Source organism: Onychostruthus taczanowskii, unplaced genomic scaffold (genome assembly GCF_017590055.1).
Source record: "Onychostruthus taczanowskii isolate IOZ18803 unplaced genomic scaffold, ASM1759005v1 scaffold1, whole genome shotgun sequence".
In the NCBI taxonomy this organism is placed as follows: Eukaryota; Metazoa; Chordata; class Aves; order Passeriformes; family Passeridae; genus Onychostruthus; species Onychostruthus taczanowskii.
Genome location: NW_024496525.1, coordinates 29,032,729 through 29,046,233, shown reverse-complemented (window position 1 = coordinate 29,046,233; position 13,505 = coordinate 29,032,729). Strand labels below are relative to the sequence as shown.

Here is a 13,505-nt window from a genome sequence, read left to right as displayed (position 1 = left end):
GCTAATCCTGCAGCTTTACACCATCTACAAACTTTACATGCTGATTTATTATGCATGCTATTAATAAAGATATTGAACATAATATTCCATTTACAGTTCTAGTCAGTTTTGAACCCAACCAGTCTGAGCTCTGCTTTGCTTGCAATGTTGTCAGGCTTTGTACAGTATCTTAGATTTCTTCTGTTCCTGTCCTTCACCTCGAACACTATTTTTTCAAAACTGGGCATGTGCTATGAACTGGTACCTTACTTGTGTATCCAGCAGCACATGGCTTTTGAAAGAGCTTATAGATCAGTAAGTGTTTTAAAGTCTTTGCTCCTTCACATTTATGTGTTTGTATCACTAAAATATCCTCCCTCAAGCACACTTCTTTACATGCTATTGACTTTCAGCTGAATCATCTCTAAACACTTCCAGACTGACTAATCTGTTCCCATGCTCAGAGACAGGTGTTCAAGGGACCAGAGTTCCCTTTTCCCCCAGCACTGGTTACGCTGAGCTGTGGGTGCTATGCATAGTTTGGGATTTTTATGTGATTCTACCAGAGAAAATATCCCTAGTTTCAGTCAGCCATAGCTACTGAAAAATCAATATACTAGAAGCCACACATCCTGGATGCTGTCATTGCTGCTTCTGTGTGCAGTGAGTCCATCCCAGCAAGCATGTGAAGACTGTTCTAACTGGCTGCTCTAATGCCCTAAAGTATTGATTGACTTCAAATAAAAATGGACTGGTTTCCAACTCATAATCTATGTGCTTCTTCAATCTATTATTCTAGCCACTCACTTTGCACTTTAGCCTCTCCATATGGGCTCTGAAGGTACATATATGATCCTACAGATATAACTTTCATTGTCCAGTTTTTCAGTACTTTGCCTGTTCTCTGTGAGGTGTAGAAAATAAGTACTAATGGTCTCAAGTTGAAAATAACCAATTGTTTTTACAGATACAACAAGGTTCATCACACTCAAATACTTTGAAAATACCTGACTTATTTCAACTTTCCAAACTACTCCTTCCCTACTGAAAGCAGTAGGCACTAACTGGGTTTGTCATCAAATTGTAGTAAGTCTTTTACTAAAGAAATATTTTTTAAAGCATTGGGTTTTGTAACACTTCATCTTTAGCAGTGTCATGTCTCCTCCCCCCTCAGTAGATTATTTTGTCCCATGGTCTGGCTCAAAAAGCTGATCTGTTGCAGAAGGAGATTCCCTTTCAAGTGTGACGTGCCTCTTTCCTCTGACTTCGTATGCATCAAAAGCAGCCCCAGATTCTAATAGCACTGTATTTTGCAGGAATCTGAACTAAAAAAGTAAGGAACCTTCACATGAAATATTTAGTATCTCACAGTATCTGAACCTGTGATGCTAAATGCAAGGACTTTGTAGCATTGCAACTATGTGTAAGGTGTACTCAAACCCCAGAAATATTTTAATAGTTCTATAAGGGTCTCTATCCCTTAAATGAAAAATATATCATGTCAACATGCAGCCAATCTTCCAGGACTTCCTGCTTTTACTACATCTGTGTGCTGTGATATCCAAGTACTATCCAAGCACTGCTTGTCAGCTAAATGATAGAAAATTTGAACATGTTTTCCCAGCATTCTGCTACTGCCATAGCATCTTTAGGCCCTTGAAAATTGAAGCCATGCCCTTTCTGTCTGCCTTCAAACACATCACTGCAATCTATTCTACTTGAAACATGGGTGCAAGTGTTTCTTCTGTGAACTTCTACCATGGCTTCCTATTTCCTCTTCAGGACTCAAGAATTTGAAGCTTCTTGTACTCAGTGTTTGTAACCATCTGTCCAGTCCTGCACATATTGCAGAATGAGTACAAAGCTTCAGACTACATTGGGGAAAGTGTATCCTTCAAAAGTGGCAAAAGAGAAGTCCCATGGAAACAAATCATTGGAATTTGTTATGTTTTTCTTTTTGAATTTCTTTCACTCAATTTAATTGCTACAGACTGTACCACAATATATGATAAGTTATTAATGAAGGAGACTATCATAGATTTTGTGTTTGCACAGTAACCAGAGCAAATGAAACCAGTTCTGGTAAGGGGATTCAATCCAGTAACTGCCTAAATACATGACAATTTCACAGAACTGGTACTTTAAATTAAACATTATGAGAAGCTGCTCTACTGTGACAGAAAGGGCAGTATGTGATTTTTTTTCTTATTTCTCATTTATGTTGTAATATGATATTTGTACTTGAAGCTAGAAAGAATATTAAATCAGAGTCTTTCTGGATTGAAATAAGAAGACAGATTGTAATAAAAATGGCATAACAGAAGTTCTGTATTTTTCCCTGAATTATGAATAGTCATGTTTCATAAGCAAAAGTTGGCATTCCAAGTGTTTGTTAATAAGAATGGTAAGAGCTTTTAAGAGGAAATATACTTACCAAAAACATGGAATCCTAAAGTACAGGTGTAAGTGGCCCATTCTATATCCCTGGTTGTTTCAACACTCACAACTTGTTTACAAGCAGAGGGGATCCCTAGAAAAGAAAAAACCCCACATAACAACATATTTAATACCCAAATTGTATAGATTTCTGATTACACCAGATGAATTAAAACATATGGTTGATCTTGGCAGTTATATGGTCTCATTTAAATTTTAAATCTGTGTTAGACTGCCTGAACTTTGCACAAAAGGACTAAATAAAATTCTTACTCACAGTATAAGATTTCATAGTCTCCTGAATTAGACACAAGATATTGTGAATTAACAGACCAATCCAGATGAGTAATGAAGCTGGAATGACCCTACAAAGAGAAAGCACATTGTATTAACTGTGCTAACAGTGTTCCACAATGTGACAGTATCAATACAGTGTAACAAAATACACTTTGGGTGTTGATACTGAACCAGGACAAAAAAGGTTACTTACTGAACATTTGCCAATTCTAGTGTACTTTCTTCCATTTTCACTTACACCATATATATAAATGCAGTTGTCATGGGAACCTATTGCCAAGAAGTTTCCATCTAAAAATACACAAGTGAAACTGCAATTATTCCTGTACGAAAGAACTTAGGCTAATTTTGAAAAGTTTGTTTGAAAAGTCACAGACAAGAAGAACTGTTCATAAAGGCCTAGATACCGAAAAATTAATAAATGAAATTATATTTTTAATTTTCTTGCTGCATATTGATGTATCTATCAAGACAACAAAACAGCAATTTTATACTAACAAATATTACTATTAAAAACACATGACATTTTTGGAAGCAGCTATAGTCCATTTAGGGCTAACCCAATTGCAACAACCAGCAGAGCTGAGTGGTTTTTTTTTCCCCCTTCTTCACAGTGAAGCCATATTGAACATGTTGAGGAGGGAGGGAAAACAAAACTTGAGCTTAAGATACCACCCATAAAGTCCTGCCAGTGTTTCATAGCACACTTATTTTCAACTTCAGTGTGGCAAGAGGGGACTTATTTTAAAACAAGCCAACCCCTAATTTAATATAAAATTTCAATGCCTTTTTTCCCCCAGTAAATAAATGCTCTCAAACCTGGTGAGTAACGCATTACAGACAGCTGCTCATTTCCATCTGTGTGTACAGTGACCAAGTCTTTTGTTTCTGTGTCAAACACAAACCACCTGTTGTAAACACAGAAAGAGGCCAATAAATCATTCCATAAGGAATTTAAATCTACTGTAATCTTGACCAACTTTTCTTCTGTCAAAATAGCATAAGTTTTATACCAAGAAGAGAAAAACAGCAACTGCTACTCAGTTTGGTCTACTTTTACTTTAACACAAGGATAGTTCTTTCACATCTTTTTTACCCATAAAAATGCATGGGCATTGACCCCAATATCAGTCTTCAGATTTCAGTGTGTTTTAGTAAGTCATGCATAAGAATAAAATAAGCATTGCTTGTGATGTCCCTTCTCCTTTAAAGACCTTCCTCTATGCTATGCTGATGTTTAAATTGATGGCTGCATTAAATCCTAGAGCAAGGGAAGACACAAGCAAGCATCAGGACCACTCTCTTCAGACAGAAGAAAGATATTAATTAATTTATTAAATTAATTCATTATTTTTTCAGTACTTTAATTTAATTGATTAATTTTAATGAACCAAAAATTAGTTTGTGAAAGCATGTAGAAAGGACAAAGATAAAATTTGCATTTCAATACTTGCATCAGATTACTAAAGACAAAGACAATATTCCTCTCAAAGTTTCTCCTTCTGTTTTACTTTATTTAGTAAATAAAGTACATTCAGTAACAAAAGTAAGTCCTTTATTTAGGATTGATATAAAATCTGAAATAAGCTTGCCTCATAACCTACAAGCTTCCTGTATGTTCTCAGAGAACTGGAACTGTTTTCAGTAAAAACAGCCAAGCCTGCCCTCAAGTGACATTAAAGGAGAGGGTGAAGTTAGGCAAAGGCAGTCCCTCCTATGAGAGACAACCACAGATAAACCCAGCAGCTGCCACTGATGTCACCAAGGGCTCAACCTGCTGCCTAAAATACTCTCCTGCACCTCAGTTTCCTCTGCCTTGTTTATCCCTCACACTCAACAAGCAGAACAAGTCTCTTAATGTGCATTTTTACACTATGTCTAGCATGGTGGAACATTTGCCAAAATTTTTTAAAGCCTCTCTGGTTGTCACTGCATTAGGGATCATGAACCACTCACTACATTTTCCAACACACAGAATTTTTCTATGTGATTTCCTCCAGGCAGCCCTAAAGGCCTTGGAGGAAATCTGCCTCCACTACATGAGACTCCCCCTTTAGCCTCTATTTTTTCCCAGTGGACACAAAGATTTAACATTTAGGTCACTGGTATGATGACAGTATTTCCCATGCCTGGTCTCACAGCTAACCAAGACTTGCTGCCCTCTCTAAATGTCCTCCTCCCGCTGATCTTACACTGTCTCTCTCCCAGGGCAGAAACAATCTCTTTGATCATGCAACACTCAGCAAACACAGGGTGCTGGCCCAAGCCTAGGGTTTCTAGGCACTGAGGCAATACAAATAAATGTCACTGTGACATTCAATAGAAATCAATAGGGAATGAAGATGTGTCATTGCATACATCTACATGAGCTTGGATGTGAGCTGGAAAAATCAGTGGTTTTTGGTGCCCAAGGTGTAGCTCTGCACCTCTTACCTTCCAGTTAGTGTCCCTACTGCAACAACAGATGCTGATGGATGAAAACCTGAAGACTGTGCTGGATCCTGAAATGTTTCAAAAAGAAGCATGCTTTTTTTACCAGTCCATGTTATCAAGTTGTAACAAATACACAATTCAATTATTTGCCTCTGAACATAGTAAAACTATCTTGTTGATTTTCAGGGGTCATTTTTTCTCTTTCAATATAAACTTGGGGGGCAAAAAAGTATTTTTAACTAATTGAAATATTATCCAATTAACTTATTTTCCCTCTATACAAGGCCACTCTTTTATTTTCTTTACTCTCTAAAAATAATTTGGCAAGTGATTTCATAACAATAACATTGGCAATGGCAGCTTCTAACGAACCACAAAGAAATAAGAGATAAAAATAACTTCTTAAAGTAGAGCTGACTTTAGAATTATGCTTCAAAGCTGCAGTTTACCTACAGTCGGAAGGACAAGCAAGTCCCTTATTCAACAAAGGCATGTGGCACTTTGCAGGAGGGGTAAAGCCTAACTCCTGCACACACCAACGCCTTTTCCCAGCACCTGCTAAGCTGCAGCTCAGTGGGAGATTAAGGGCATAAACTGGGTTTCTTGTTTGGATGTGCAAATTTAAAACATTTTACTTTGTAAAATTCCAGTGCTTTTCTTGCAATTTAAACATATGCCTAAAAACAAGGTAAGCATTTTCTTTCTAATACTTGTCCAGTTACAAAAGATTGAGGTCCAGAACTTTTCAAGTTATAGCAGAAAATACCAATATAGCTTTTGTTTTCCGTCATATTTTTAAAATGTAAGCAAAAAACCCAGCCCAGTGATCCATCTCATGGAAATGCTTGTGCCCTTAATTTTCTGTATTTTAAAAAGGTATCACATTGTAGATCTTTCATAAACCTGCTGACATTTTTAGCAATTGGTAATTACTAGCCCTAGAGGCTAGGTGGAAAGGATGTTCTCATTAAATATTAGTGACTAATTTAAAAGAATTACTAACTCCAAAGAAAATTTCAGAGAATTGTTGAGATCCAGGATTTCTATGCACAGCTTCTAAAACACTACAGCATTTCAGAAAGGAAAATTTCCTAATGTTTTTAAAGTATAATTTCATATCAAATGCTAAGATATTTCATTGAATAAACCAGTGCATTTAATCTAACTTGTACTCAGAATAGCTACATTAAAAAGCTTTTACATTGATCTCTATGACAAAAACAGGTTAACATGAAATTATTTTTTTTCTCTCCAGTTAATATTTTAAGGTAGTTTTAAACAATAATCTTAAGAAAAACCAAAACGACTAGAGAATTTCTGTAACAGGAGAGCTGTATTTAATAAATTTATACCTCTATAATCTTGTTCCAGATAGGATGGTGAGTGGTTGCATCCCAGAGTGTAATGTGTTTGTCATGTCCACATGTGAAGAACTGAGGCTTAGAAGAATGGACTGCAAGTCCCCAAAGCTCATCAGTGTGGCCCTGTGCAAGCAGAGATGTTTTTTGACAAGAAGGACAGGCCATCAAAATTAAACATGTTTAAACAGTATTAAAATGACCAAACTATATATTAAAACATTCAAAAATATGTTAGCTCTAGATAGATACTAGATTTTAGATTTATAATTATTCTTATTGCTGAAAGTACTATAATAATAAATCAGATGCATATCAATGAAAATTAACTTTAAACAGGATATTTACTGCTTTTACACACTTAGTAGTGTTCTTGTAAGAAAACCCAGCTTACCTGGGTAATTGGGAAAAAATCTCCTGACAGTGTGCCCTGTAGGACAAAATTTCTGGTGGTTCCTATTAAAACAACGTCCCCTTTTCCCTCTGCTACTGTTCTTATTGGACCAAACTGTTCTGGAATCTGTGGTCATAACAGACAAAAGGATAGATAAGTCAGAAAATTTGTCAGGTATTGCCATTCTTAAAGTAGTAAATGTGTTTTAATAAATATTGCACAGCAAAGAAATGAAACTAATTAATGCATGTGCCTGTCTTGCAAAACTTTATAACAACTTGCATCAGCTCAGTAACTTCTATAACACTGCAAGACAAGACATTCTTATCTAAGGAATACTCAGCTAAACCAAGTATTTCAAGAAACACAAAAGGCTCCTTCATGCTGTGTTAATTCAATAGTATTTAACTGCAACTGTGATATCACACTAAGCATTTCTACTCTGAGCATTTCTGGCAATGAATGTTTCTTTAATTGCAGCCTAGGTTCTGAAAGAGCCAGTGCAAATCTCAAAAATAAAGTTCAAGGGAAGATGTAAAATAACAAGGAATACCAGAATATGAACAAATAAGAAAAAAAAGAAGGACACCACAGTTAGAAACAGCATAACAAGCATGTCCCTTGTGCTATGTTAAAAACTGAATTACAAAAAGAGACATGCCAGTTGCATATATGTTTGCAACATTAAATATTATTATAATTATATAGTATTAATATTTAATTATTATTTAATATTATAGAGCAGAGTTGAAGCCCTTCCTCAGACTTTTCTGCTGATTATTCTCTTACATTCAGTATGTAAACAGTCAAAGCAGTTAGGTCCAAACAAATTCTGCTTTAATCTTCTAAGTTCCTACACAGCAGCTGGGAGTAATTTTTAAATTTTGTTTAAATTACATTTTAAAAACAACAACATCAACCAATAAATAAGTGAAAAACTTTAAGTATTAAAACCCTAAAAAAGTCCTGACATCATTTTGGGAAAGAGGAATGCATAAAACCATTTCAATACTATAATACTCTGAAGTTAAACATTATCTCACATTAAGAAATGCAAAGAAAGGAAGAAATAATATAAAAAGATACGAACACAAGATTTGTTTTCCAGTTACCACAGACCTTAGAAAGGAAATCTTATGTTAATGAATAGGTAATCACAGGAATGATCTGAGGACTGAAAACTTGAGTTATCCTGTGCAGGGCCAGGAGTTGGACTTGATGATCCTGATGGGTCCCTTCCAACCCAGCATATGAAAATACTGTATTTTACCACTGATTTGCTTTCCCATAGAATACAGATCCATAAGAAAAAAAAATATTAAAAAGATGCTCAGAGGACAACAGAATTTTATTTTAAGTAGCAGAGTAATTTCAAGATAGGCAATATCACCTCAGTTTTGTGAATTTTTTGGTAGTTTCCATTCCAAGATATCAGCTTTCGGTCTTTTCCTCCTCCTGATACCAATGTGCCATCTCGCAGCATACACAGGGCAAATATTCCACCCTCGTGTGCTCCTTGAACTGCGTGGCTTATTCTGTTGGTACCTGAATAGAAGAAAAAAAGGCATTACTACTGAAATGCTCAGCTTCAGATCTCCTTTCCCTCATTTTTTTCTCCAGTCATCTACTATCTCTCAAGGATTACAATTAAACAATGATAACAGTGGGCATGGGATATTGGACCAAAACACACAGACCCACAGGAGAGGCTGAATTAGTACATTTTACGATATATTCTACCCACCTCAAAAATGAGAATACACATACTTATTCTAGGTCAAGAACAAAATAAAATAGTTCATTTAAACCTTTCCAGGGGGTTTAAGCAAAATAATTTGACATCACATTTGACCTGCAGTAGCACTACACAACTTATCAACAAAAACCCATAACCCAGTCACTTTTATCCTCCAGATATAAGATATTCTACAGCCTCCAGATCCTGAACTTGTACCAAAGTCTGACTAAGCTAAAGGTCCTTATATATCTGGCAGACCATGCTGATCATTCTCCAGAGGAGCCTGTACTTATTGACTGATGAACTTGGCTTGTTCAAGTAGCTTCTTAGACTCAACACTGTCAAAATCAACTACATTTGATTAAGTATCTCAAATGTGGTGAATTACTATTATGAAGTACAAATAAATGATTATTGGTGATTCTATTACTGAAATGTGCACCTTGCATCAAAGTTTGGCTAACTTGATGCTTAGCACAAGTGAGGGGTTGATGAAAGTTAGGAAAAACCAATTGCCTTTTCCTCCTTCCATGTCTATGGATATAATGGGTCAGGCACAAATGATTTATATTGAGAAGTTTTTGCTAAGGGTACTCTGACCTGGTGGAAGCAGCCCTATCCTGCACACAGAGCTCTGAGTCAAAAACAGTGAAGGCAGAGTAAGTACACCGTACTAAGACAGAAAAACAAGAAAAACATTTTTGTCCAACCCTAAAGATCTGGCAGATGTTGAGATCTTGAGCACACAGAGAATTCCCTTTTATTTCTGGAAGAAAGGGCAGAAGAGGCTGCTTGTAGTCTAGGCAGAAATTAGTCTACCAACATGATGGCAAACTGGCCCCTGAGCAGTGCACTGCCCCTGTCTCCCTTGTCCGCTGGCAGCCCAAAATAACAATAAAGAACAGGTACATGGGACAGTGCAATTTCTAAAGTCAGTTTAGAAGGAAAAGTGTTGACATGCCTTGCTTTAAATTACCATAGGAAAAAGGAAAGGGAAATAAATGAGAAGCCAAGTTACAAACACCATATCCACCCCTGTCCCCAGCAGTGTACTGGTCAAGGAGATAATTAGCTGACAATCCTTGGTTGAAAAAGAAATCTACAAAAACAGCTCAGTAAGGCTCAACTGTATAACTGATTCACTGTATTGTTTTCAGGGTTTTTTATCCCTTTGAGTAGTATCTTGGGAGAAAGCACTGAGTAAATAGGAAAAAGCTGTCATTCACATCTCTTCTTCCTTTCCTAATAAGACCTCCTTTAAGGGATTCTCCTTATCCCTATGCATGGCATCTCAGGCACTAACTACATGTTTAGGATGTCGCTGCTGTTTGCCCTCTGGCAGGCATTGCCTTCTGCTGCCTAAAAAAAGGTCTCTTCTTTCTAGAAAATGCTTTTTAAGAAGTTCTTCCTATCCATCTGTTCTTCTGGAATAAAGCTGAAGAATTCAATTAGATCTGAATGCATTTTAGCTTGACTTCCTAGGAAAACAAATACTGCTATTTGTTGTCTTTTTTTAAGTGTGTGTCAATAGGCATAATTTCTGCAAAGAGTAGAAAGGGATAGGATAGGAGACTGGAGATCATCAATTACATTAACATTGTTTCTTTCTGTACAATGATTAAAGAAAGAACTTTTCTTGACATCTCTTACATCAGTAAAAGCCCCACATGCTGGCATAGCTCTTTGATTCAGTATTTGACCATGGGGAACACATTTGATAGAATTTTGTGCTCTAGCAGTTAGGTACAGATTTTCTTTAGCTTCTTGTAGAAAAGAATGCAGGCACAATCTGCCGGATAGGTCTTGGGAACGAGCTCAAGATAAAACAAAATTTATTCTTCTTGAAATTAAGCTCTACACTCAAGTCTACACTCACAGTCTAATATTAAGATGGAAGTGAATAGTAAAATTTTGTCTTACCTTTCCCCCAAACCAAAATGTTTCCACTTGAGTCTCCTGTAATAGTATCACCATTTTCAGAAAAGGTCACACACAGGACAAACTTTGGCTTCTCTTGTTTCTGTGTGGTTATGAAAAATATACACTCACAGCAACACACAACCCATGGATTTTAACTTTATGCATTTGGTTAATTTAGCTTAGTCTTATACAGCTCTATTATTACTTAAATATCTACAAGAGTTAAACACATTCCTACAGTCTAAACAGAAAAATCTGTGCACGGGCAGAAGATGCATCAGCTGAGGTTTGTGGCCCAGTCCTGCACCCTTTAATTGCAAGCTGGGGACAGAGTGAGAAGGCCTGCCAACATGTAACACATGACCAGGACTGCTCTGAGATAAACCAAATCCCCCAGCTACTGCAGAATGCCAAGGACTTTGAGTATTTAGAAATGGCTAAAGTTTCAAACAAGGTTTATTATTATAATTCTGAACTCCAAAGTTTCTAGGAGAAAAAAAAAGTATTACTAGAGGGTTTGGCCATAGTGTAAGAATTAAGGAATCATATCTTGAAAGAAGCCCAAGTTTCAGTAATGAAACTCCTGCATTTAAGACACTGACAGCAACAAAACAATTAAATGTGTAAGGTAACAAAAAACATCACTGGTAGCTTCTAAGGACATTATATATTCCTTGTTGACAACTTATGTGTATGATCTCTTTCTCTCCCAAACTAAAATCTGTTCTTTGCAAGGACCACCACCCTTTTCCAGCTATAACCATCATCAAGATCAACAGAGACAGAAGAGGGAGAAAAATCCATTAAAAATACATGAAAAATAAAACGTAACAAAATTTAAATGTATTCGCTCACTAACTCCTCCTGATTTCACACCAAGTATATTAACTGACATTGTAAATATTTGTTCTGACTATCCTTGGGAGCCACGACTCCACAAGAAGTTAACTGGCACTCACTGGAGTTATCTGCAGCCACTGCAAACATCCCTCAGTTGTGCATCAAGTGCTGTACAGCTTAGTCTATATTCAAGAACAAAACCAAATCAAAACCTTGAAATGAAAATTATATTTACCAAATAGTGGCCAGCTCAATCTGTATTTGAATGATGTATGTGCATGTGTTGGAGCAGAGCAGAGGAAAAGGGAAGAAAATTCTTACAGATGTATTTTTATGGGGTCTTTCACAAAATAAAAATCTCCTCCATCACACTCGTTCTCATTGTTTTTTAACCTGAGTTAATCATAGAGAGTTTAAAAGTAATTGTATTTTGCACAGGTTGTGGGTGGGAGGGTGGTGGTATGTAGCAAAAAGAACACAGGAAAAAGAATAAAAGGAACAATGGGTAATTGCATTTCAAAATCTCAGTGTGGAAGTTTCACCCATGGAAAAGTTCTCTGTGCCATACCATGAATGCCACCTGAGCTTCTGCAACATTTTGAGTTTAATAATGATCACTTCTTTGTATTTACTCAAACCATATTAAACCTTATTCTGTATGACTGTATCATTACTATAAACATAGAATTAGAGAAATATTTTATTTTACCTCAAATAATCCTTGCTTTTTAATAAGGGAATTGCCTTCTAGTGTCCAAAAATAAAGGTGTGATTTTCCACAAGTAACTATTATATTTGTATCAGTAGGGTGAAAATCTGCAGCAAATACAGCCTCATTAGAGCACTTGGAAAGAAAAAGAAAAACATTGTATCAAAATCTATAATACAAATAAAAGAAAACAATATAACATTGTTCTCTAGTTAGGTAAACTGATACTTCTGATATAAGAAAAATTCAGAGCTATTCATTGACTAACATAGTCTGGAAATAATTTGTAGTCAAAAATTTTATGTTATTATAAGTTAGTATCAAAATGTATCATTAAAAATCATGTCACATAATGAGCATTTCTATGCAAAAAAATAACTTTAGGACATTGTTATTGCACATGCTTCTATCATTGCTGCCTAAAATTTTCTAATCAATTCTAGAATGACAACACCAAAATTTTAAAAAATCCAAAACTATTGGGATAATCTTAACAGAGAGAAAATATTCCCTTTCTTCATGTTCCTTGCCTTTCATACAGTGAAAATGTTAAAAAGGCACAAAAAGTTAAATACAGAAAGACATTTTATTACAAGAAACCAGATCTACATACAAGCAAGTAGTACAAAATATCTTATTGCAACACCTTGACATCTGCCAGCTTTTCTTCTTTCTGCCAGTCCCACACTGAAAGCACATGGTCATTGGAGTCATCCACAGAGCACAGACTACTTCCTCCATTCTGAGGCAAAACATGGGAAATATTAGTGCATCACCAAAACAACAAGAGGAATATATAAATACACATTCAAAATAATTAAATACTTTTGTGTAAGTGGAGATATTTACACATATTTACACTTTAATTGTTATACTTTTAGTTAGATCTCTGTAAAATATAATAATTTTAGGGTCATTGTAAAGACTGCTAAAAAGGGACCTAGAAGAGGAACTCCTGCAAACTGCAGGTAAGTGTCAGGAATGTGGTAGGTATCTCTTTACAAATATTCCACTACAAAGTAGTGGAAATTCCAAAGGCAAACTGCACATGGTTATCTATTTTATTAAGAAAGCTTTTTGTGATAACTATACTGGATTTCTTTCCTTGCAATTTAAACCAATGTTTTCTTCTCAGAAGTCTGTTAATACAGGAAACTATTTTATTCTTCACATTGGTATAATGGACCAACATCAGAAAACACAGTAAGGAATTAGAAAACTTATTCTTGACAGGTGTCTTTTTTATAGTTATGACATTTATCACTCTTTCTAATCTTAATTACCCTAATTCCTCCATTCTTTCTTCATTCCTCAGGCCCACAACACGTCAGACACAACTACAAAAACTGTGCCGAAGCAACCCATGAGGTGGGGCAGAGGCAGGGCTAAGAAACCTGAAGA

The 13,505-nt window shown here is 35.9% G+C and overlaps 1 protein-coding gene across 7 annotated transcripts in view; it reads right to left on the bottom strand.

Moving 5' to 3' along the window:
* Positions 1-13,505, bottom strand: part of EML1 (EMAP like 1) — a 120,246-nt gene that overhangs the window by 4,179 nt on the left and 102,562 nt on the right. For all 7 annotated transcript variants that reach the window (XM_041397675.1, XM_041397656.1, XM_041397666.1 and 4 more), the window contains 11 exons: positions 12,751-12,846; positions 12,105-12,239; positions 10,556-10,655; positions 8,288-8,442; positions 6,898-7,023; positions 6,498-6,629; positions 5,146-5,213; positions 3,532-3,620; positions 2,906-3,003; positions 2,693-2,780; positions 2,414-2,509 (listed from right to left, as the gene is read on the bottom strand). In XM_041397675.1, coding sequence (XP_041253609.1) covers positions 2,414-2,509; positions 2,693-2,780; positions 2,906-3,003; positions 3,532-3,620; positions 5,146-5,213; positions 6,498-6,629; positions 6,898-7,023; positions 8,288-8,442; positions 10,556-10,655; positions 12,105-12,239; positions 12,751-12,846 — 1,183 coding nt within the window. The remainder of the gene's footprint in view (positions 1-2,413; positions 2,510-2,692; positions 2,781-2,905; positions 3,004-3,531; positions 3,621-5,145; positions 5,214-6,497; positions 6,630-6,897; positions 7,024-8,287; positions 8,443-10,555; positions 10,656-12,104; positions 12,240-12,750; positions 12,847-13,505) is intronic.